Source organism: Podarcis liolepis (assembly GCF_965112155.1).
Source record: "Podarcis liolepis genome assembly, chromosome: 2".
NCBI lineage: Eukaryota > Metazoa > Chordata > Lepidosauria > Squamata > Lacertidae > Podarcis > Podarcis liolepis.
In genome coordinates, this window is record NC_139555.1 from 69,302,663 (window position 1) to 69,324,015 (window position 21,353).

The following is a 21,353-nucleotide window of genomic DNA, read 5'->3' on the forward strand; positions in this document are numbered from 1 at the left end:
AGAGACAAGGTGCGCCCCTTCTACTTTGCTCCTCGCGAGCGGAGCGCCCCCTAGCCGACCAGCAACTCAGGAGAAAGACCCCTGCTTCGGAATGACCCCTGCTCTGGGAATGGCCGCCGCCCGCAAGACGCAGCTCGCCCGGGCTTACCTGGCTGTCGCTGGGGCTGCCGGTGGCTCTTGCCGTCCGGGATCTCCGCCTGCACTGGCTGCTCCCCTCCCCACTCTCATTCAGACGGTGAGGGGCCGGCACATGCGGTCAGGGGCAGCCAATGGGGAAGCAGCTGCCTCCTCCGCCTTGCTTAGCATGCGAGGCTCGGCTCGGTAAGCACCTCGGGGACTGAGCTGGGCGAGGGGATGGGGCACATCGGGAGACGGCGACCCCGCCCCGCGCGACCTCACCCACACGCCGCTTGCTGGCTGGTCTCCCCAGCAAATGCACACAGGCAGAACACGTTTGCTGAGCAAAGGCTTGCAGAGGTTTCCAGGGACCTAGGAATGTGCGTGTTCTGTGTGCGTGGGGAGAGCGCCGCAACCCCACAAGAGGAGTGTTTCCAACCCAAATTTCCATTCATCTCTCTCTCTCTCTCTCTCTCTCTCTCTCACACACACACACACACACACACACATTGCTTGCCCACAGAGCACACCTCCACCGTTTTTGGAGCGGGGTGGGGGACCCAGCTCCTAACCAGAGACATACACAGCTCCAGCGAAGGAGATTTTGTGGTACAGTTGGTGTGGGCTTGTCGGATCTGCACATCAAACGTTCAACCCAGGGCAACTGGGAATTGGTTTGGGGGTCCTCTTCGCTCTAAGCCGTGCCATTTCATATGAAGGATGTGGGAACCTCTCAGGGGCAGCACAGACCCCAAAACAGTCCTGTCTCCACAACTCCTGCACCCCAGTGTGTCTGCCTTGAGGGCTGCATTCACAACCCACTGCTGCCACGCTGCCCAGAGAGGCATGTGATGCCGTGCACAAACTCGCAAAGACTCAAGACGACTTAAGCAACAGCGTTATCTTACATTTTACAAAGACTGAAAATTACAAACTATATACAGGCGTCATCACCACCTGCCACAGAGATGCGGTTGCTGCTGGGGCAGCCATGGGCAGCTGTTTCACAACACAGAGCAACATTGTACGACGGTCTGGTACAGCAAGTGGGCAAGACTGGCATTTTCCTGCCCAGCCAGCACGGGCAGTTCCAAGGGAGGAGAGTCAGCCAGAACATTAGGAGGACACGTTTCTATTCCTGGAAGACAGGCTGGGGGTCCCTAGAGGTGGCTGCAGGCTGTAGCCAGGCCTCGGACCATATTCCTATGAGAGGGGAGGAGTCTCTGTGAGGCAGAACATGGTACCACAACATATACTGAACAGGAGGGACCTGTCCTCACTGCAAGGAACATGAGGTTGACTAGGCCTCCTGGAAGGGACTAGTATGGCTGGTAGATGGAGTCATGGAGGAGGTCACATGGCTGAAGGTTTCCCAGCAGGACCTGCTGATGATGGAGTTCCCGTAGGCGGCTTTGAAAGGGAAGCCTGAGATACTAACTGCTTCTTCTGGGCCTGACACTGAGAGACGGTGGCTGCCTCTGCACTGGGGGCCTCAGATGTGGACTTTTTCTCAGGGGCTGGGCTGGATGAGGAACTGGTCTTGCTGGAGACACCATCTTGTTCAGGCAGCTGTAGGAAGTCAGGTAGTGCTAGATCCTCTTTGGACAGGAGGCCACGCTGGTCATTGACTCTGCAGCTCTGTGCCCGGTTCAGCAGATCCACGAGCCCTGGGGAGGGGGAGAAGGAATTTGCTGAAGTTCTGGCAGCCTAACAATAATTTATTATACTAGCTGTCACCTTGCTATTCAACAGCCTTCTTCACGTTTAAACCTTTCTTTTAAAAATGGCCAATAATCCAGGCAGAGGGCCTTCTCAGCAGTGGCACCTGCCCTGTGGAATGCCCTCCTGCCAGATGTCAAGGAAATAAACAACTATTTGACTTTTGGAAGACACCTGAAGGCAACCCTGTTTAGGGAAGTTTTTAATGTTTGATTTTTTGTTGTGTTTTTAATATCCTGTTGGAAGCTGCTCAGAGTGGCTGGGGAGGCTCGGCCTAATGGGTAGAGTATAAGTAATACATTATTATTATTATTATTATTATTATTATTATTATTATTATTAACAACAACAACAACAAAGTAGTGAGGTTGAAAATTGCATGCATTTACAGAAATAAACATGTCAACATGTATGCAGATTGACATAGCACCCTTTAATTCCCTGGGACTGCATTGCTTGCTTCCTAGTCAGTAATAAGCATCTTATTTACCTCCCCTATCTGACAAGTAACATCAGAGAAGATTTACCTTCCAAGTCATACGTGCGTCTATTCTGTTTGCTCCTAGGAGGCTTGGTGAAGGAACAGGACCCCTCACCGAATGAATCAGATTCAGATTCTGTCTCTACAGAGCTGTCATCCTGGAGCCACAGTGAGAGAAGGCATGATTATAACCAGAGCCAAAAACTGCCAACCCCGTACCTACTTAAGCACCATGACATAAGCCTAGCAAACAAGGTGATATGCATGGCTGGTGGGGTGGGGGACAGAAAGACATCTCTAGACATACAAAACTAGTATTATCAGAAATACTGCTAGGCCAAAACTTTTCTCACTGAGATCTACATGCAGGAAGGCTTTGTTTCTAAAAATAAAAATGGAGCAGCATTCTGTCATGTAATTTCCCCAGCTAAGGTAATACAACCCATGGCCAAGACTCACCTCACTCAGCTCACGAGAAGGGCTTATTGCAGAATTTCTCACACCAAGAGGTTTCCCTTCTGCAATAAAGCACATGGATATTAAATATCCTGGAGGGACAGCAGAACAAAGAGTCAGACCTTGAGCTCTGACAACAATGGGAGGATGGCTGGAACGAAGGCTGAGAATAAGACATGATGGAGAATGGATCGGGATTTCCTGGAGGAGACAACATGGAAGAGGCTGGAAGCCTATAAACTGGGAGCTGAGAGAACATGAATGGACTGTCCTTGAAATGATTCGAGTGTCGATCCATGTTCTAGCAAGAATACTGGCAAAAAGAAGGAAATGCTGTGTTTACAAATGTGTCATGGACTAGGGAAGTTGTGGGTTTGGAGTACAAGATGAGAGGAAGTAGCAATGTTGCCTTCTCTTTTTCTGACACGACTCCTATGTTTTCAGCAGCTGTATATGATGAGAGCCCATTCAACAGGGGACTCTCCCCTTCCCTGCTGCTTCCTGCTGGAGAAAATCTTCACAGCTATGAAAGGAGCCCTGCCAGAAAAAAGTGTCAACTTTAGTGGGCCACCTATAAAGTTACGAGACAGAGGTGGTTGATCAGAGCGAATGTGGAGCAGGATGCAACACTGCATGAAATCTGGTATGATCCCCCACCCCTGACAAATATCACCATGCTACAGCACATAAATGACCTGGGACATGTCGTTGTGCCTGTGGCCTCACTGCTTATGACAAACGGCTCTTCATCTAGCCTGTTCACCGTGAGTGAGAGCTGATTTCCTCACCACCATTCTGCAACCAACACTGAACAGGCTTATTGAGTGGAAGATGCAAAAATTAGTGGTCTGCTCATCAACATTGGCAGGAAACAAGGCAATCCTGTGCATTGGCCTCCCTCCCTCCCAGAAATCCACATGGTATTCATTCTTCCCTCCCTAGGAAGGTGTCCCTGTCTAATGCTGCACAGTGCCAAGCCATCTACCAACTATCCATAGAAAAATGAACCACATGTGCCTTTGAGCTTCACCTACCTGTATCTGACTCCAGCACAAGCTTCTGAGAAGCCACAGTGGTAACTTTCTCTTCCATATTTAGAGCTTGGGGCTCACCAGGCTGCAGCAGGAGAGCAGAGTTAGAGACACAGCAAGGCAAGGAGTTCATGTCAGGGTGGATGAACCAGAACAACACTATATACATGCTGCTAGAGTAGGCAGCTTTCCAAAAAGATGCTGAACAGAAATAGCCACGTGCCGTAGCCCACCAACCCACAAAAAGAATTAATGTTGTCTGAGACATGGGGGATCTCCCTCTAGCCTGGAAAGCTGCTGTACCTATGAATGGCCTGCATCTAGCTGGAACAGAACTTTACCATGGACTCTGGTCTGGGTACCAGTCTCTCCTGGCCTGTCACTTTACTTGCTCCTGCTTAACTAGAAGGGGAAAGCATTGTCCCTAATAAGAATGTAAAGGAGCCCTGCTGGATCAGACCATAAGCCCATCTAGCCCAGCTTCCTATTCTCCCAGTTGCCAATCAGGTTGCACCCATAAGTGGAACGTGAGTGCAACAGCACAACAACGAGGAATTCCTAGTAATGGTATTCAGAGGCAATTGGTATTCAACGACTAGTAGACACAGGAAGCTCTTATCTTATCTGCTCTTTTAGAGCCATCCAAGTTGGTGGCCATCACTACAACTTATGGTAGCAATTTCCATAGTTTCACTATGTGCTGGGCAAGGGGTGCTAAAAGAAACTGGGGGGAAGCTTAAGATCCAAATGTAACTAGAAATTTCATCCCTACAGACCCCAGCAGAACCCCCAGAGAGGAAAACTGCAGGGAGGAAACTCCAAGTTCCATTCTCCTTAACCATTTACCATACTGGCTGGGGTTTATGGGTCTTTGAATCCAACAACATCTGGAAGGCCACAGGTCCCCCACCACTGGACTGGAGTCACCCAGACTTCATTTCTGTGTCCTGTTTCACTTCCTCAAAGACTGTTCTCACCCGTCGAAGCAGGACTCGTGTGAGATCCAGGCCGTACTTCTCCACGATGGGCTGCAACGCCTCCCGCAGCTGCTTAGTAGATTTCGCCAGAATGCACACTGTCTTATTCAGGGGCATGATTTCTAGCCTATAAGGAGAAGAAACATCAGAACTATACCCAATGGGCACAGTATACTGCATCTGGCACTGCCACCTTGCATAACGTGCACCCCAGTAATCTACCCCAGGTGAAGGATAACCTTCACTTCCTGATGCCTAATGGTAGCAAACCAAGGAGTACAGTTCTGATACCCCCATTCGAAGCCCATGGGCAAAATCACAGAAACTGAGCACATAGGAAAGCAGTGCAGGAAGGAAGGTAGTTTCCTAATACTGTGTCCATATATGAATCACAGCAAAGTGGGCAGGGAGAAGAATATTCAAGCAGGTTGTCTTGAATGAAATCCTAATGTTGTGGACCCCTTGTGATTTAGGGTCTGAGAGGCAGAGTCTGTTCTGGAGCTGTGAGCCCTGACCTATGTTCATGGTGATACAGCAAGGTTCACGCAGATGGTGGGAGGGTGCTATCTCCCAAAAGATTTGCAGAATGGGGCTTGCAACACGTATGGCCTACTCACTTGGCCACCAGTACCTGTATGGGAGACTCAAGGGAGTGTGAAGAAGATAATCAAGGGGGGGTACTTCCACCTAACCCACCCCCTCTGCCTTTGAAAGCCTTAATGCTGCCTGAATTGGGGATACCAAAGGGGCAGCACACCCATCGGGGAAGCTGAGGCCTTGACCTTTGGTTGGCTGTTATGTACTGAGTGAATAGGATCCAAAATGCAGCAGTCTGATTGGTCCTAGGATCCAAAATGCAGCAGTCTGATTGGTCCTAGAACAATAGGATTCAGAATGCAGCAGTCTGATTGGTCCTAGAACAATGCAGCAGTATGATTGGTCTGCAGGAGCCACCCAATGCAGCTCCAGATGGAAGTGAATCCACAACCTGATTGGCCTACAGGAGAATTCCGGAATTAGCCAATCATGTACAGCCCATTGTGTAAATAATGTATATAAGCAGATACTTTGAGGGGACATTCATTCCTCCTCACCACTATGAGCTGAATAAAGAGCATGAAATCCACTCTCGACTCAGAGTATATTTCATTGGCATAACCTGATTCCTAGCTATTTTAGCCGCAATAGCCAGAGCATCCAGGACTAAGATAAAACTGTGCAAACTCCTTTGTTGTTCTTGCCCCTGCCAGGAGGTGTCATGTTCCTACATTCATTGTACAGAAAAGTTGCATTTTGCATGCTGTTTTATTATTGCTACTACGCAGAGACATCACCTTGCCGACAAAGGTCCGTATAGTTAAAGCCATGGTTTTCCCAGTAGTGATGTATGGAAGTGAGAGCTGGACCATAAAGAAGGCTGATCACCGAAGAATTGATGCTTTTGAATTATGGTGCTGGAGAAGACTCTTGAGAGTCCCATGGACTGCAAGAAGATCAAACCTATCCATTCTTAAGGAAATCAGCCCTGAGTGCTCACTGGAAGGACAGATCGTGAAGCTGAGGCGCCAATACTTTGGCCACCTCATGAGAAGAGAAGACTCCCTGGAAAAGACCCTGATGTTGGGAAAGATGGAGGGCACAAGGAGAAGGGGATGGCAGAGGATGAGATGGTTGGACAGTGTTCTCGAAGCTACCAGCATGAGTTTGACCAAACTGCGGGAGGCAGTGGAAGACAGGAGTGCCTGGCGTGCTCTGGTCCATGGGGTCACGAAGAGTCGGACACGACTAAACAAACGACTAAACAACAACAACAACAACAACAACAACTATGACATTGTTCTTGCAGTTGTTGATTTTGTGATGTATTGCTGTTCTCCTTGTTGTAAGCTGCTCTGAGCAGTGTGTGTGTGTGTGTGTGTGTGTGTGTGTGTGTGTGGTGTGTAAAAGCAGCATAGAGATAAAAGTGGCATGAACAGCAGTAGACAGAGAGGTGTTGGGTGACAGAGAGGTGCTGGGTTTGCTTATGTTTCACAAATAAAGACGGGCCCCCATCCCTGGGGCAGACAGCCCTGGCCCCATGTCAAGAGGGATTTAGCAAAGTTTCTGCCTGTTGGCTACAGAATACATGGCCAATGCAGAGCAGGAGGGGTCTGCAGAGATTACACTTACTCAAAGCTGACCCTGGTCTCCAGCTTCACCTCCTGATCCACCAGGACTAAGCTCTCCTGGTTCAGTGCCAGCGGCTTCTGTGAAAAACCAAGCAAAGGCAGACATATTAATACAGCAAAAATTAAAACACGGATGTATTGTTGTATATATATGGGTATACGCAGTGCTTTTTTCTAAAAAAATGTTTAGGGGTACTCTCATTTTCCTACTCATATTGAAATACTGCCCCTCAATGAGGCCAAATTTAGATTCACAAAGTGTTTAGGAGCATGCATACCCCTGCATCCCCCCAGAAGAAAAGCATTACGTATTTGAAGTAATACTAGAAAATAAGGCCACAGGTGTGCATGAGTTTAAAAGCTAATGAGACCAAGGATGCAAGTCTGGGAAAATAGCTTTAATAATCCTGCATGATACGTATTATGAGACAAAACAATCCTAGTGATTAAGGGCTTTTTCCTAGTTTACATTTGTTTGCTTGTTAACATTTCTTATCATCAGGTATGAATTGCCTCCTAGCATGAGTCCATGAACACCACCGTTATTTTCCATATGTTGCAACACATGTGTTGTTGCAACATCAGCGCTTTCTAACATTCCTCATGATGCCTCAACAATGCCTACTAATCTTTCAAAATGCCTTTCTCTTGATCAAGTTTATTTTTCAATTGTTTTGAGTATTTTGGAATCATATTTTTTATTTGATTATTTGTGCACTTGGGTGGTAGTGACAACACTCTGCAAACAGAGAGGTTACTAGTTTAGTGTTCTGGCTTGAGGACAGAAGGGGTCCTTTGTTCAAATCTTGCCCCTACCAGTACTGGCAATCTGTCAGCCTCGGTTCTTTGTCTGTGCACCTTTTAAGGTTACTGCAAAGGTTACCGAGATAGCCCACGTGCACCACTTCGAATGCTCAAGAAATGCTATTTAAATGCTGACTACTGTATTAAATATAAAGTGGTACCTTGGGTTACATACGCTTCAGGTTACACACTCCGCTAACCCAGAAATAGTGCTTCAGGTTAAGAACTTTGCTTCAGGATAAGAACAGAAATCGCGCGGCAGTGGGAGGCCCCATTAGCTAAAGCGGTGCTTCAGGTTAAGAACAATTGCAGGTTAAGAACAGACCTCCAGAACGAATTAAGTACTTAAGCCGAGGTACCACTGTAGTCTAAGCATGTTTACTCAGAAGTCGGTTCTCCTGAATTCAGAGAGATGTATCACCTAATAAGTGTGTTTAGGATTGCAGCCTTCTGAAATCCTATACAGTACACAGTTACCTGGGAGAAAGTCCCTCGAACCTCAGTGGAACTTACATCTGAGTAAAAATAAAAAAATTCCTTCCAGTAGCACCTTAAAGACCAACTAAGTTAGTTCTTGGTATGAGCTTTTCGTGTGCATGCACACTTCTTCAGATACTGGTGTATCTGAAGAAGTGTGCATGCACACGAAAGCTCATACCAAGAACTAACTTAGTTGGTCTTTAAGGTGCTACTGGAAGGAATTTTTTTATTTCGACTATGGCAGACCAACACGGCTACCTATCTACTACTATTACATCTGAGTAGACATGCATAGGGTGCTTTTTCTTTTTTCTTTTGTACCAGGAAGCTTTCTGAGATTATTTCATTAGGAATGACCTATAAGTATATGCACACACGCTGTAATCAGCTATAAGCTGGATATTATTTGCCTAATGCAAATATGCCTTCTGAAATACTTGATATACAATCAGGGTGGATCTCTGGGGCTTACCTGTGGATAGGTGGGTAAATATTTGTCTCTGGCAGCACTTTGTAAAGAACAACATCGAAGCTATTTGAATTTCAGAGGAATTGAAACTATGCAGAGGCCCAACCCCTGGGCAAAAGAAAGATTCACCCTGCAGTGAACCTAAAGTAATTTCATTTTGAGTTCTTTCCTTGTCAGCTATGTGGGGTAAAATTAGCTGGCTCAAGGAGATACTTGAAGAATAGTGGGTGTCCCTTGAAAAGTGATGATGGTAGTGTGTAACTCATACTGGTGCCTCTAGCAATCCATCTTCAGTGCCTTATCCATCATTAGTATTCTGAGCCTTCAACTAGCCGATCCTATGGGACAACACTGTACATTCATTATCTCAGTAATTCTTACAACAACCCTATAAAATGGGCAATTGTTGCGCATGGCTTTTGAGACTGAGAGAATGTTGGTTTGCCTCAGGTGGGTTTGTACCTGCAGTGAAATTTCAGGCAAGGACTTCTGAACTCACAGCTCACAAGGGAAGCTACTGCATTGTCCACCAACTGGACAGTTTTTGCCCTTTGAAAGAGGTTACAGCTGCTGTCTCCGTCCTGGAAATACAGCACACACAGCACCCCTTCCTCTTAAAATCTCTGCAGTGGCATTCCTCCAGAAGTTATTTTCCTTTTCCTCCCATAGGCTGGGCCTACCTTTTCATTCCCCACAAGATAGATCTTGACATCCGGCAGGTGGAGGCCCCGGCGCTGGCAAATCCCAGCCAGCATGTCCTGGATGGAGAGTCCAGAGCGCACAGGGGCCAGAGAGGCCGTCCCATCGGGAAGGTAAATACAACAGTACTTGACAGGCTGGTTCTGACTGTCAGGTTCTGAGCCAGTCAGGCTCTGCCTGTTGTTCTGGAGGAAGGAGAAATCAACACATTCAGCATCACTCTTTGGCTGGCTCAACTACTAGGATAAAAGCTCAGAGTGGACACCAGATGATTTTCTAAGGTCTGATATATAATATTGTTTGTTGGTGTTTTGAGGCTTCTGGACAAATGTACCAATGATAAAAGCCATACACAGAATTTTCATACATAACTGTACATCATTTATCCCTCACCTGTGTGCAAAACAGATTTGCTGTTCCATGCATTACAGAGAATGAGGAGATAGAATACTAGAATGAACACAAGTGGCAGGTGGTGGGGTATAATGCCCTCCTTGTGCTTTTCTGATGGGTGCCATTTTTCTTTTATTTTTAAACTTTCCTCTATTTAGTAAACCATATTTTGCATCATGCGAAAATGTTTAGCAGAAGAAGAACTCTGCTAGATAAGACCCAAAGTCTGTCTGGTATCCTGTTTCCCACCACAGTCAATCCAATTGCTCAGACAAGCTCATAACATACAAACACAAGAAGAGCCCTGCTGGATCAGGCCAGGGGAGTGTCTAGTCCAGCATCCTGTTCTCACAGTGAGCAACCGGATGCCTATGGGAAACATGCAAGCAGCAATGCATTGTTGCTTCCCAGCAAAAAGTATTGTCAGATCTACTACTCCTGAACATGGAGGTTCTATATAGCAGGTTTCTTCAACCTTTTCAGACTCAGGAACTATGTTTAACCTAAACATGCATTTGAGGACCCATTTCTTAGTCTCCCTATTGATATGCTAATTTTGGTGCATGCAGGGGCTACAACAGGGGAGCAATTTAAATATATGATCCTTCCCTACTACCTACAGTTTGAAGTAATACATTTTAGAATTCTACTCTTGCAATCTACATTTCTCATTCTGGGTACTGTATAGAAAAGTGTTAAAAAATTCTGGTTCTAAGATGTGTCGGTTTGGCAGCCTAAAGTCTGCAACTCTTGCTTTCATGTCCAACAGCTCCCCCTTTCTGCAGATCTGGCACTGGTGCTATGAATACAGTGCACAGACCTTTGCATACATGTCGCTCTTGCAGACTAAGCCTGTAGCTCTAACCACATTTGCCTGTGAATAAGCACCACTGAACCTGGTGAACTGTGCTGAATCATGCCTGGTCTGTTGGCATTTATGTGTAATATCTATCAAAGCCAAAGAAAAATCTGATCTGATCCACTGTCCAAGAAACAAGTACGCTGTACATGCATGTGCATATACTAAACAATAAGTACCGTATTTTTCGCTCTATAACACGCACCCGACCATAACACGCATGTAGTTTTTAGAGGAGGAAAATCCGTAGGCATGCCACCTGTAGGCATTCCCTCCATAACACGCACAGACATTTCCCCTTACTTTCTAGGAGTAAAAAAGTGAGTGTTATGGTGCAAAAAATACGGTAAATAAAAATCATTATTTTGCTCCCCAGAAGCTGGTTCCATCGGAACAGGTCTGTACTCTGTAGTTTACATTCATGTTATGCAGATCAGGCAATATTCAGCCCCCTGTTGTCCCTGCAGGGTTTTCTAGCAATGCTTCTCCCTAAGGATAATGTCACTCCCTGTTCTCCTTTCACTGGTCGTTGTATTCAGGAGGGGAGGATTGCCTCCCCACCAGCTGGGACTCCCTATGGCTTTAAGCAACATCTTTTCAACAGTTCCAGGGTTCTGAAGCTGCAGAAAATACTGGGAGCTGCCTCAGCGGCAATTTCCAGGAGCATTCGCAGAGCTGAACTGCAACTGCACATTGTTGAGAACTCCTCCACACTGCACAGTCACATAGCCCATTACAGATTGCGTGGGGGCTGGGCGGGACAGAGCGTGCAGCAGCCGTGGCAGAACATCAAGCAACAGCAAAACGCCTACTAGCGCAAGGAAGGGAGCGGGACCCGAGCAGGATGGGGTAGGCAACAGCAGCACAGGTCGGTTTTCACTGCCCTGGCCCCCCAAACCCCCAGGCTGAATAAGTCCCAGAAGCACTTGCCTCAGTCTGGGAACTGGTGGTGGCGTAAGATGAGAGGAAGCCCAGGTCCAGGCTAGCCGAGGAATTCAAAGAGCCTTGAGACTCACGCCAGTGGGACGGCCCTTCGCTGCCATTTCTTTCCTCTAGGACAGAGAATCAGCAGGTTTTGGGAGGATATGTGATCCATGGCAATCGGGCACTTTATTAACCACCCTGATGCCACCCAGAGTCACCTGAACAATTGTGGTGTCCCAGCTCTCGGCTTTGGACTCACCTCCCCAGTGACGCTCCCTCCGGTCCCCTCTCCGAAAGGATCTCCGAGGGCTCCTGCTGCCTAAGTTGCCACCTTCCTCCATTCCTAGCGGCAGCGATTTCCCTGCTTTTAGTTTCGTTTTCTAGGGGGAAGCCAGAGAGCGCATCAGCTCATGGCATGCTGGACCAGGTTAGGGGGACAAAGTGGGGAAAGGCCACCGCCTAACTTCCCCATGCACTCCTGCTCAAGAGGAGGCCCCGTACCTTGCCATGGTCGCTTGGGGGGCTGCCGCTTCGAGAGTGAGGCCTCAGCTCTGGCAAGGGCTGCCCTTGGCTTTCGGCCTTCGCACATGCCTGGTACAGTGGAGACTTGACGAAGCGTGCGTAGCTGTCAAACTTCATCAGGTTGAAGATCTGGAGCAAGAAGCCTTGGGTTAGTCATGTGCCCATCACTGTCCCTGAAGCAGGACGTCCTCCAGGACTTGGATCGCCACAGAGGGACATAGGAAGATGCCTTATACTGTCAGACCACTGGTTCATCTAGCTCAGTATTGTCAACACTGACTGGCAGCAACTCTTCAGGGTTTCAGATGTACCTGGAGATGCCAAGGATTGGGCCTGGGACCTTCCACATGCAAAGCAGCTTTTCTGCTACTGAGCTGCATCCCTTCTGCTACCTTAGAAGACTTCAGCAACGATGCTTCACATTACTGATTGGAGAAGCAGCAGGTGGTGTTCCTAGATTCCCACACAAGCCCACATCTCATAGACTAGCTAAGGCGGACCGTTCTCACCTGGAGTTGTTGGACGTGAAACATGTCAGGGGTGGGGGTGGCCAGCATCTCCTCACCAATCCAGGCCTGTCTGTCAATATTGACCGGGCTGACCGAATGTCTTGACAGGAACTCATCATAGATCCTCCTAGCCTCCTGGGCCAGCTATGGAGAAAGCAATGTGGGATGAGACGAGTTATGACGTTACTACAGGTAACAGCTGCTCTCTGTGGCACTCTTCTTGTCTCCTTTAGTGTAGGCTATAGGAGAAAAGCGTCAGGGTTCCTCTAGTCATAGGGATGCAGGCAACCAATGCTTGTATGCAAATACTAGAAAAGTATGAAATTGCTATTCATTTGGTTGCAAAATTCAACATTATGAGAATCCTTCCTTCCTTCCTTCCCATGCCTGGTAAAATCTCCAAAGCCAGAGGGAGACTCAAAATGTTTCCCAGCCATCCAAAGGAAGTATTTTAATGTGCTGCATAGCTCCTTGCCCTTCCCTATGACTAGTGATGAAAGCAGGGAAGTATACAAAAAGCCAATTTCCACAATGTGTCTAGGTAGCAGAATCCAGCATTTTTCAGCCAAGAATTTGGCTTCATCGGGTACAGAATTTCTTTAGTGTTTTATTTTTAAGCACAGTGCATGTAGTTTAACTGAGAGGCAAGGAGTCACCCTGACATTTCTTAGCATATCCCCTCTTCCAAATCAGGCAATGTGTTTTCTGAGCAATGATAAATGTGCTGCCTGCATCTTGTGCAGAAGTGAGCTTCCTCAAAACAAAAGTCTTTATTTTATAAACGGCAGTTTCTAAACCTTGTGGTTAAACAATAAATATGAATATTCCATCCAGGGCAAATTAGGAACAAACTGAGCTACACTTGCTTATATCCACTCAGCCCCCCAGGCAGAGAAAAAGTCTGCTTTGTGCTGGTTTTGGGTTTCCTCTGCGTTGTCTGGCTTTGGTGGTGCTCTTACCTGTTGGGTGCTGCCAGCTGGGATCTGCTGAAACCGTTCACAGGCTTGCCAGAAATATACATTCTCAGCACTAAACTCCTTCTTCAGGAACTCCTAAAAAGAGGTGGGGGTAGAGATGAAGACGACCCTCCCTCTGTCCCAGGACTCTCACAATTTAGTGTCCTGTGTAGATCAAAGAGTTCATCTAGGCACCATTCAGCCAGGTACAACAAATGCAATACAACACAAAGCAAAACATTATGTAAACTCTACAACAGGCACATACTATTGCAGGCTCACACTTACACACGGGGGGCGGGGGGGGGCATAGCTGTCAACTTACAGATTTGAAAATAAGGGACCAGCAGCCTTGAAAATAAGAGACCAGCAGCCAAAATAAGGGACCTGCAGCCTCACCTGTTCCAGGCACTCCAGTCTTCCTGTCCTCCTGCAGTCTGGTCAAACTCATGCTGGTAGCTTCGAGAACACTGTCCAACCAACTTTGTAACCAGAGGTTCAACTGAATAGAATCTGAATCACATGCACCACAAGGCCTATGCAGCCTCAACTTAAGATGGCTCCCCGGCCTGGCTTTGCACTGCAAAGTTTGCAGCAGCACGTGCAACAAAATGGCGTCCATCTTTCAAAAAACCCCTCAGCTTGCATTAACTAGCCACACACAAGGCATGCAAGCTCCACCCCACAGTCGTTTTTAGACTTCTTATTGGGTGAGCAACACAGCCAAGCAACACAGTTGGAGCCTCCCTCCTCCCTGGCCGGTAGGGAGGGAGGGAGAGGAGCTGCTTCCTTTGAAATTTAAGGGACATCATTTAAGGGACATCCATCAATAAGGGACAGCAGCGGGACATGGCGCTGGAATAAGGGACTGTCCCTTCAAATAAGGGACACTTGACAGCTATGGGGGGGGCGTACCTCTGCTTCTCACAGAAGGGTGAGCCATTTCCTTCTCCATTGTGGTGCTGGACTGGGTGGAGCCTCCCCACCCTGCCCCTGCTCTGCAATGAGTATAAAAATACCCCCCCACACACACCAGAAAATTGAGTCAGAGGCTGGCAGGCCACTAAAGAAGGCTTAGCAGGCCAGACAGCGATGTAGGAAGAAGGGTGCAGGGGTGCGGTCCACCCCGGGTGTCATCCCTGAGGGGGTGACAAAATGGCACACCGCGAGGGGCAGCACATAGCGTGGGGCCTGGGTGTGACGTGGTGGCTCGGGGCCCTATGCTGCCCCAAACGGCAGCATGGGGCTTGCGTCCGCCAGGTGGACTCTGTGGGCAGCTCGCCGTGGCACCCCCAGCTAGCTACGCCCCTGAGACCAGATAAGCCCCACGGACTGACCATGTCCTACCCTGGGTTGGAGGGAGATCATGATAAACAGAAGTGCTGTGTCTTACTCACAGTAAAGTAGGCCACACCAAGTCGGTCCTGCAGTAGTGTCTCAAAGGACTCTGCCCACCGTGCTACAGATTGCCCCGAAGAAGGAGAGGCGTTCTGGGTGCTTGGCAGACTGTCCACACTGTTATTACTGCCCCGAGCCCCCGAGCTGTTTAATTCTGTGAACAGAGAGAGAGATTTCAGGTCCTTCCCAAGCCCTAGCGTGACACTGAGTGGGGGGTCTGCCCAACTTGTCTACCTAAGGGAGAGGCCTAGATGACCACCTCATTTCACATACTGCAGGTGTGCGGAACCTTTGGCTTTCCAGATGTGGCTGAACTACAACTTCCATCATCCCAGGCAACTGGACATGATTGCTGGGGCTGATGGGACTTGTAGTTTGGCAGCATCTGGAGGGCCAAAGGTTTGCCACTCCAGACATACAGAAACCAACTGGAGTGGCAACTGAATCTTACTTCAACAAGATGGCATACTCCACTGCGCCTGAGGGCAGCAGGCTAGTGTAGGAGGTGCAGGCCATGCTGTGTGGGATAGGCAGTCCTGTCATCCAATACTTTCTCATCTCTCCCTCTACCCCCAGCATCCTCCTGAGGTAGACACCTAACTCCACATAATGAAGGGGTTGGCCCAGCAACAATCTCTGGCCTCTGTATACCAGCTGATAAATCTTATGAGAGCTGGAAGTAGCCAGTCTGTGTCCTGGCAAAATATCCTGAGAGGTATTTTGGGCAACGTTTGTTTCACCATCTGGTTGCCTGGAGCTGTTTTATGTAATTCAGAATGCCAATGTGAGTGAGTGTGAGCAGGTCTTCCTGTTGCTTGTAGAGTTTACCAACCTTTGGACTGCTCCACCCCTACTAGCCAGTGAGCCCTGCTGTCATGGTCAGGTCTTTAACCTTCCCACATGCCCAGCACCCTTCCCAAAGACAGACGGCCTACTTACCCCCATCTGACACAGCCAGGCCCTGCAAGAGAAGGATGAGAGTGGTCAAAAGAGTTCTTAGGGATATGGCAGAATGCAGCGGAGCCAGTACCCCCGGGGACGGAGGAAGCCTCTGCTCCAGCATCAGACAGCCTCACAGGACATTCTGCTGCACGCAGCAGATGCAAGATAGCCGTCTGCTACCAGAAAGCTTCCAACCTCAGGACAAGTGCCAAACTGTGCCGCATCCAATCTCCCGTGCTGTTGTGGAAGTCTGCCGTGGTCAGAACTCACTGTAAGCAATGTAAGGATGTGCTGACCTACATGAGAGCAGGAGCCTACCACTACCACCCCTGGACCCAGCTGCCTTTGGGATAAAGTAAGCTGTAGGCCCACCTTATTCCCAGATGCACCCCAGGAGGAATGACCCAGGGCCAATACTATTCCACACCGTCCAACATTTTCTCAGATGAAAACTGGGACATTCTATTCTACATCAGGAAGCTTCTCCTGTGTTTGATCTCCAGCACACATAGATGTCTTATACACATATACATCTGTCACCTTGAGCCAATTACAACCTCTCAGCCTAACGTACCTCACAGGATTGTTGTAAAGAAAAAAAAATGTGAGGGAGGGGATTGTATACACCTTCAACTGATAAATGGAACTGAAATAACATTTCAGCAGTACACTGCTTTGAGTCCCTGTCAGGGAAAAGGTGGGAAAGAAGAAGAAGAGGAGGAGGAGGAGGAGGAAAAACTGTAAGAATGATCAGGAACATACCAGAGAGTAAATCCTATTGAACTCAGTGGGATTTAATTCTGATTAAAAATGCTTAGGGTTGTCCAGTCTTTACCCAGTTACCTGGGAGTAAGCTCCTTTGAATACAGTGGGACTTACTTCTGAGTAGACATGTAAAGGCTTGCAGTGTAAGGCTCCATTTACAATAAAGGAATAAACGCCTCATGTGTTTCCTAAAAAATGGCTGGCTGCTGAAGCATTTTAATTAAACAATTTAAAGCAGACTGGTGACCTTTTCCTTCAGAATTATAGGAAGGGGCTTTGTATGCCAGCTTCACCATTTCCTTCATTTGATGCAGGTAATTTATTTTCGGTATAAGCAGCACTCCGTTTTTGCGCACATACACATATACACACACCACTTTTAATTGTTCTCTGAGACATGGAGGGGAAGAAAATGGAAAAGTAGGACATTCCAGGTTCAATCAGAAATAGTGTTCAAAGTGTAACATTACTTTTATAATGGCACCAAAGGGCCACACACAAGACCTAGAGCAGGGGTGGAGTGCTTCAGGCCCAGGGGTCAAGTGTGGCCCTTCAGGCCTTTCTACTTGGCCTCTAAGACTCTCTGCTGCCACAATACCCTCTTGAGCCTCACCCCTCACCTGCCCTGCTTTGCACCCTTCCTTTCTTTTGGCCTGACCAGAATGTGTCCTTTGAAGAACTCTAATAACACCTCTTTAGCTTGTCTGAGTATATGTAAACACTAGCCAATCATTGCTCTGTCTGCCTTTGCCTCTGGCACCACCTGCCACTAAAGGAAATGTGGCTCTCAGGCTGACAAAGGTTCCCCACTCCTCAACTCGAGACTCCCATCCCAAGGACCATCCGGATGTGGCACAGAGACCAGCCTTGCCAAAGTGCCACAGTCTAGTCGAGCCAACCGCATACAGATGTTGGTGGTGTCCTTTGCCTACGCCATTGCTGTGTGGCACATACAAGGTTCCTCATACTGGAACCTCAGTCTATGTCTTTCAGATCACACAAATCTGAAAAGGACTAATGGAAGCAGGATGCTGATGGGATATGCCTGACAGATTGGTCCTTCTCATGTCAGGCGAGACAAAACAACATCCCATATGAGAACGTGAGCAGCCAATCCTTCTTGGAAACCCACAACAGTTTCTACAGAAACAGGGTTGAATTCAACCTAATGTTACATGGCAGTGGGAAACTTCCAGGACACATAGATTATGCACACATTAGCACACACACACACACCCATACTGCATACTGCTGTACACAGCCGAGAAGGGGCAGGGATGTCTTCACTTGATACACATTGCCTGTTTGGTTTCCCCATGCCTGTAAACCACCACCACCCTGAACTCATGAAGCTACCATCTGCACATGTGCAACAGCTGTACACACCTCAGCTTAACAGTGAAATGAATGTAGCTTATGTTTTCCAATTGGATGGCACTGGTTTGAAGGGAAATGCACCAAGGAGCAGTATTTCTCAAGAAAAAGCGACAGGATATAGATGTGGATTGTGACAAATGCCTTGTGTACGCAGATTCAAGCACCAGTGGTGGGCCACAGTAAACGGTAATGTGGGTACCATCTCTGGGGTCAGTATCTGATATTTCTATTTGAATCCACATTATAGAAAGGATGGGGAACCTCTGCTGGACTACAGCTCCCATCATCCCTGACCATTTGTTATACTGGCTGAGGCTGATGGGTGTTGAAGTCTAACAGTGTTTGACAGGCCACAGATTCCCCAACTCTGCACAATAGGATAAGACTCTATGTTGTCACCATAGTCAAAGGGAATATTTCCATGAACCACACCATGGACTTCTCTCCAAAGGCTCCTACAAGCTGATCCCACACAGAAATTCTACATAGGATCCCCCATCCAGGGCAAACAAAGGCTAAAGCCACTTTCCAGGCAACCAACTGGGTTTCTGTGGCTGGCTCGCAATTATCTCCCATCTAACATTCCTACCGAACCCTGCTATTCCCTAAACAAATAGCTGTCAGGTTTCAACACCACCAGCTTATCTAACCTGCAGCTCCTTACTTTTTTTTTTAACTTTTTTTGTTGTTGCCTTGCTCACAACATGAGTCTCCGGCATCCAGTTTTGTCAGCCCATCTAATCTGATTACAGCCCTTCCTTGCCTTTTGTGGCTGCCAGTCATGCTGAGTTGTGCAACATGATCTTAGAGACTCTCACGCCAGCCCTCGGTCTTCTGGGCTCACCGCGGCAGATCATCTCTCAGTGCAGGCTGCAGCCTCTGAAAAGTACTGTGATTTCACAGGCCACAGAAACCCTCGAGCTCAGCGTGAGACAAAAAAACCCCAATCTGGCCGGGTGTGGAGTGCGAGGGGTTAGCAAGGCAAGAGTCACAGACCCTTGACACAGACCAGCCACGCAGAGAGTGCTTTCCATGTACTCTCCCACCAGTTACAAAGAACAAGGTGGGGCAAACAGGCTCCTTGTCACCAGGCTCAAAGGAAATGAAGTGTAGATGAGCCTTTCTCTAATAGTCAAATCCCAGCCTCTCCTCAATATCAGTGTCACAGCCTCCCACTTATCTTCCTGGATGTCAGAGATCCATGAAAAGTAAAGGCACCCCAGCTGGGCTAGAGAGGCCATGCAAGGAGAAAAACAATGAATGCTGATCTTCCTGGACAAATAACAACCCCAAAATGCATAAACACACAACCCAGATCCTTAAAAGGCTGCTTCCCTGAAGCATCCTTTGCTGGGGACAGAAAAAACAAAACAGAAACCACATTTCCTTGCAGGTTTGTGAGCTGCAAGCCTCTGGCCTTGCCATCATCCCCCAGGAGCAACTGAAGTGTACTCACTCACCATTCGGCCATTTTGGACGCCCAGGTATTTGGGTTTTCCCAGCATGCCTCGTGCTGCTGTCACAGGTAGTCCGTCTAAGCCAGGACCATCAGCCTAGGAGAAGCCCCTCCCTGAGGCTGCAGCACGGCCTTCTGAGCATCCCCGGCAGGGAGAGAAAGAAGGAGTGCAGCTGCCTGCCACGCTCACAGTGCTGCACTCACTACCTCTTTTTTCTACCACAGGAAGTGTCACTATGGAAACCAAAACCACAGCTCAAAATGGGGTTTGGAAGAGAGACTCCCTCCTTCGAAGAGCACAGCCCCACAGACACCCACAACAGCCCAGGGCTCTCTGTGAACTGTCCAAGGCTAGAGCATAAATTTCCCCAAAGGATTCTGCATCCTGATAAGGAACCGGAGCGTTAGGAGCTAAAGGCAAAGAAATTTACTGTCATCCACCACAAGAAACCCCTCAGGGGAAGGAACTGTACAGATGGAAGCAAGGTAACAAGGCGTTGCTTCAGCAGAAATGCAGTAGAAGGAGCGAGAGAATGAAGACAACAATCTGAGGCAAACGCAGCACAGAAAACTGTCCTTGGAGATCATGAGACTCCATCAGGAAAGTGAGGACTTTGTTTCATAATCTCTGCTGTAGCAATATGGCAAAAGAGGTTCCAGCTAATAAACAAGCTTGCTGGCATGAAGTCAGGGGCCTTGTCACTACGTATATGGTGCCTCTAGGCCTCTAATCCAGGCAGCAACGGATATGACGCCCAGTCCGACATTGTTAAGCGTGATGTTGGGATTTATTCACTTATTTCTTACATTTTTATCCCAGCCCTCCTGCAATGAGCTCCGGGTGACATACATTCCTTCCTCCCCTATTTTATCAATCATCACAGCTACCCTGTGGGGAAGGTCATGGAGCAATTGGCCAAAGATTACCCAGCAAACTTCATGGTTCTAGTTAGGGTGGCCACTTTCAGCGCAGACTGCCAGAAACAGAGAACACATAATTGCATCTGCTAATTTTTATATAGAGATACCAATTTTAAATACTAAAATTTAAATAGAAATACATTACTTCTCACCACAGGGAGGACTGCAGCCAGGTGACCTGTGCCTGCTCAGTCTACTCTCGAGGTGCACACTGTTGGCAATTCCAAAAGCCCCCTTGCTTTCCCTTTATCTTTAAATTGAACCTGGATTCAGGGTGACAACTTGAATGAAATACAGGAGGCAGGTAAGCCTCACCCCACATAGTCAATCACAAGATGCAGTGCACACACACCATTTGAATGGCAATGTCCATCAGCTTGGGGGGGCAGCCCCCTGAAATATTTTATGGGGGGCAAAGGGCCTCAGTTATTAGGAGTTAGCTTCTATGCCTGGATTGAACTGCCCTTCAAATAGAGGACTGCCCTCTGTAAAGTAGGATATATGGCCACCCTTGTCCTAGATTCTAGGACATGGACCAACACATACACTATACTGGCTCTCACTGGGAAAGCTGGCAGCCTTTGAGATAGATTTGACCCTTCCAATGAAAACTTTAACTAGCTTCTGATAATTCTTTCAAATTCAAAGCAAGGTGTGATTTAAAAAAAAATGTTGTCCAGTTTCACTTGTAACGTGTAATTGTGTACAGTAATGTTATTGCGTTGTTATGCATATTCTGAGAAAGTAAAGGATCACTGTCAACCTGAGGATATATTTCAGAACACCCATTCATTCTTTAAACATGACATTTGCTCCAGAGCAGTGAAGCTTTTCCTTCTAAGTAATGCCACTTGCATTATAGTACCTAAACATATTGTCCCAGGCATTGGCCTAGTATGAGGAGAATACACTGACCTCCCAAAGCATAAC

At 47.7% G+C, this 21,353-nt stretch overlaps 1 protein-coding gene across 1 annotated transcript; it reads right to left on the minus strand.

Annotated features, from left to right (window-relative positions):
- Window positions 1-1,003: 1,003 nt before the first annotated feature.
- Window positions 1,004-20,138, minus strand: RGS14 (regulator of G protein signaling 14). The gene is made up of 15 exons (XM_083488394.1): window positions 19,507-20,138; window positions 15,902-15,923; window positions 14,962-15,116; window positions 13,568-13,660; window positions 12,609-12,752; window positions 12,079-12,228; window positions 11,837-11,957; window positions 11,584-11,705; window positions 9,383-9,586; window positions 6,951-7,027; window positions 4,782-4,908; window positions 3,808-3,889; window positions 2,777-2,835; window positions 2,364-2,475; window positions 1,004-1,784 (listed from the first exon to the last, which is right to left on the minus strand). Exons 1-15 carry the CDS (start codon window positions 19,549-19,551, stop codon window positions 1,471-1,473), a joined length of 1,827 nt encoding a protein of 608 aa, XP_083344520.1. The 5' UTR covers window positions 19,552-20,138; the 3' UTR covers window positions 1,004-1,470.
- Window positions 20,139-21,353: the final 1,215 nt, after the last annotated feature.

What these genes read in the sequence shown, in the direction of transcription:
- RGS14 (XM_083488394.1), bottom strand. Translation starts at nt 19,551, where the DNA reads ATGCTGGGAAAACCCAAATACCTGGGCGTCCAAAATGGCCGAATG. An exon ending in TTGGTGTGGCCTACTTTACT is followed by an intron (nt 13,661 to 14,961) that starts GTGAGTAAGACA and finishes ACCTCTTTTTAG; the next exon opens with GAGTTCCTGAAGAAGGAGTT. An exon ending in ATCTTGTGGGGAATGAAAAG is followed by an intron (nt 7,028 to 9,382) that starts GTAGGCCCAGCC and finishes GGTTTTTCACAG; the next exon opens with AAGCCGCTGGCACTGAACCA.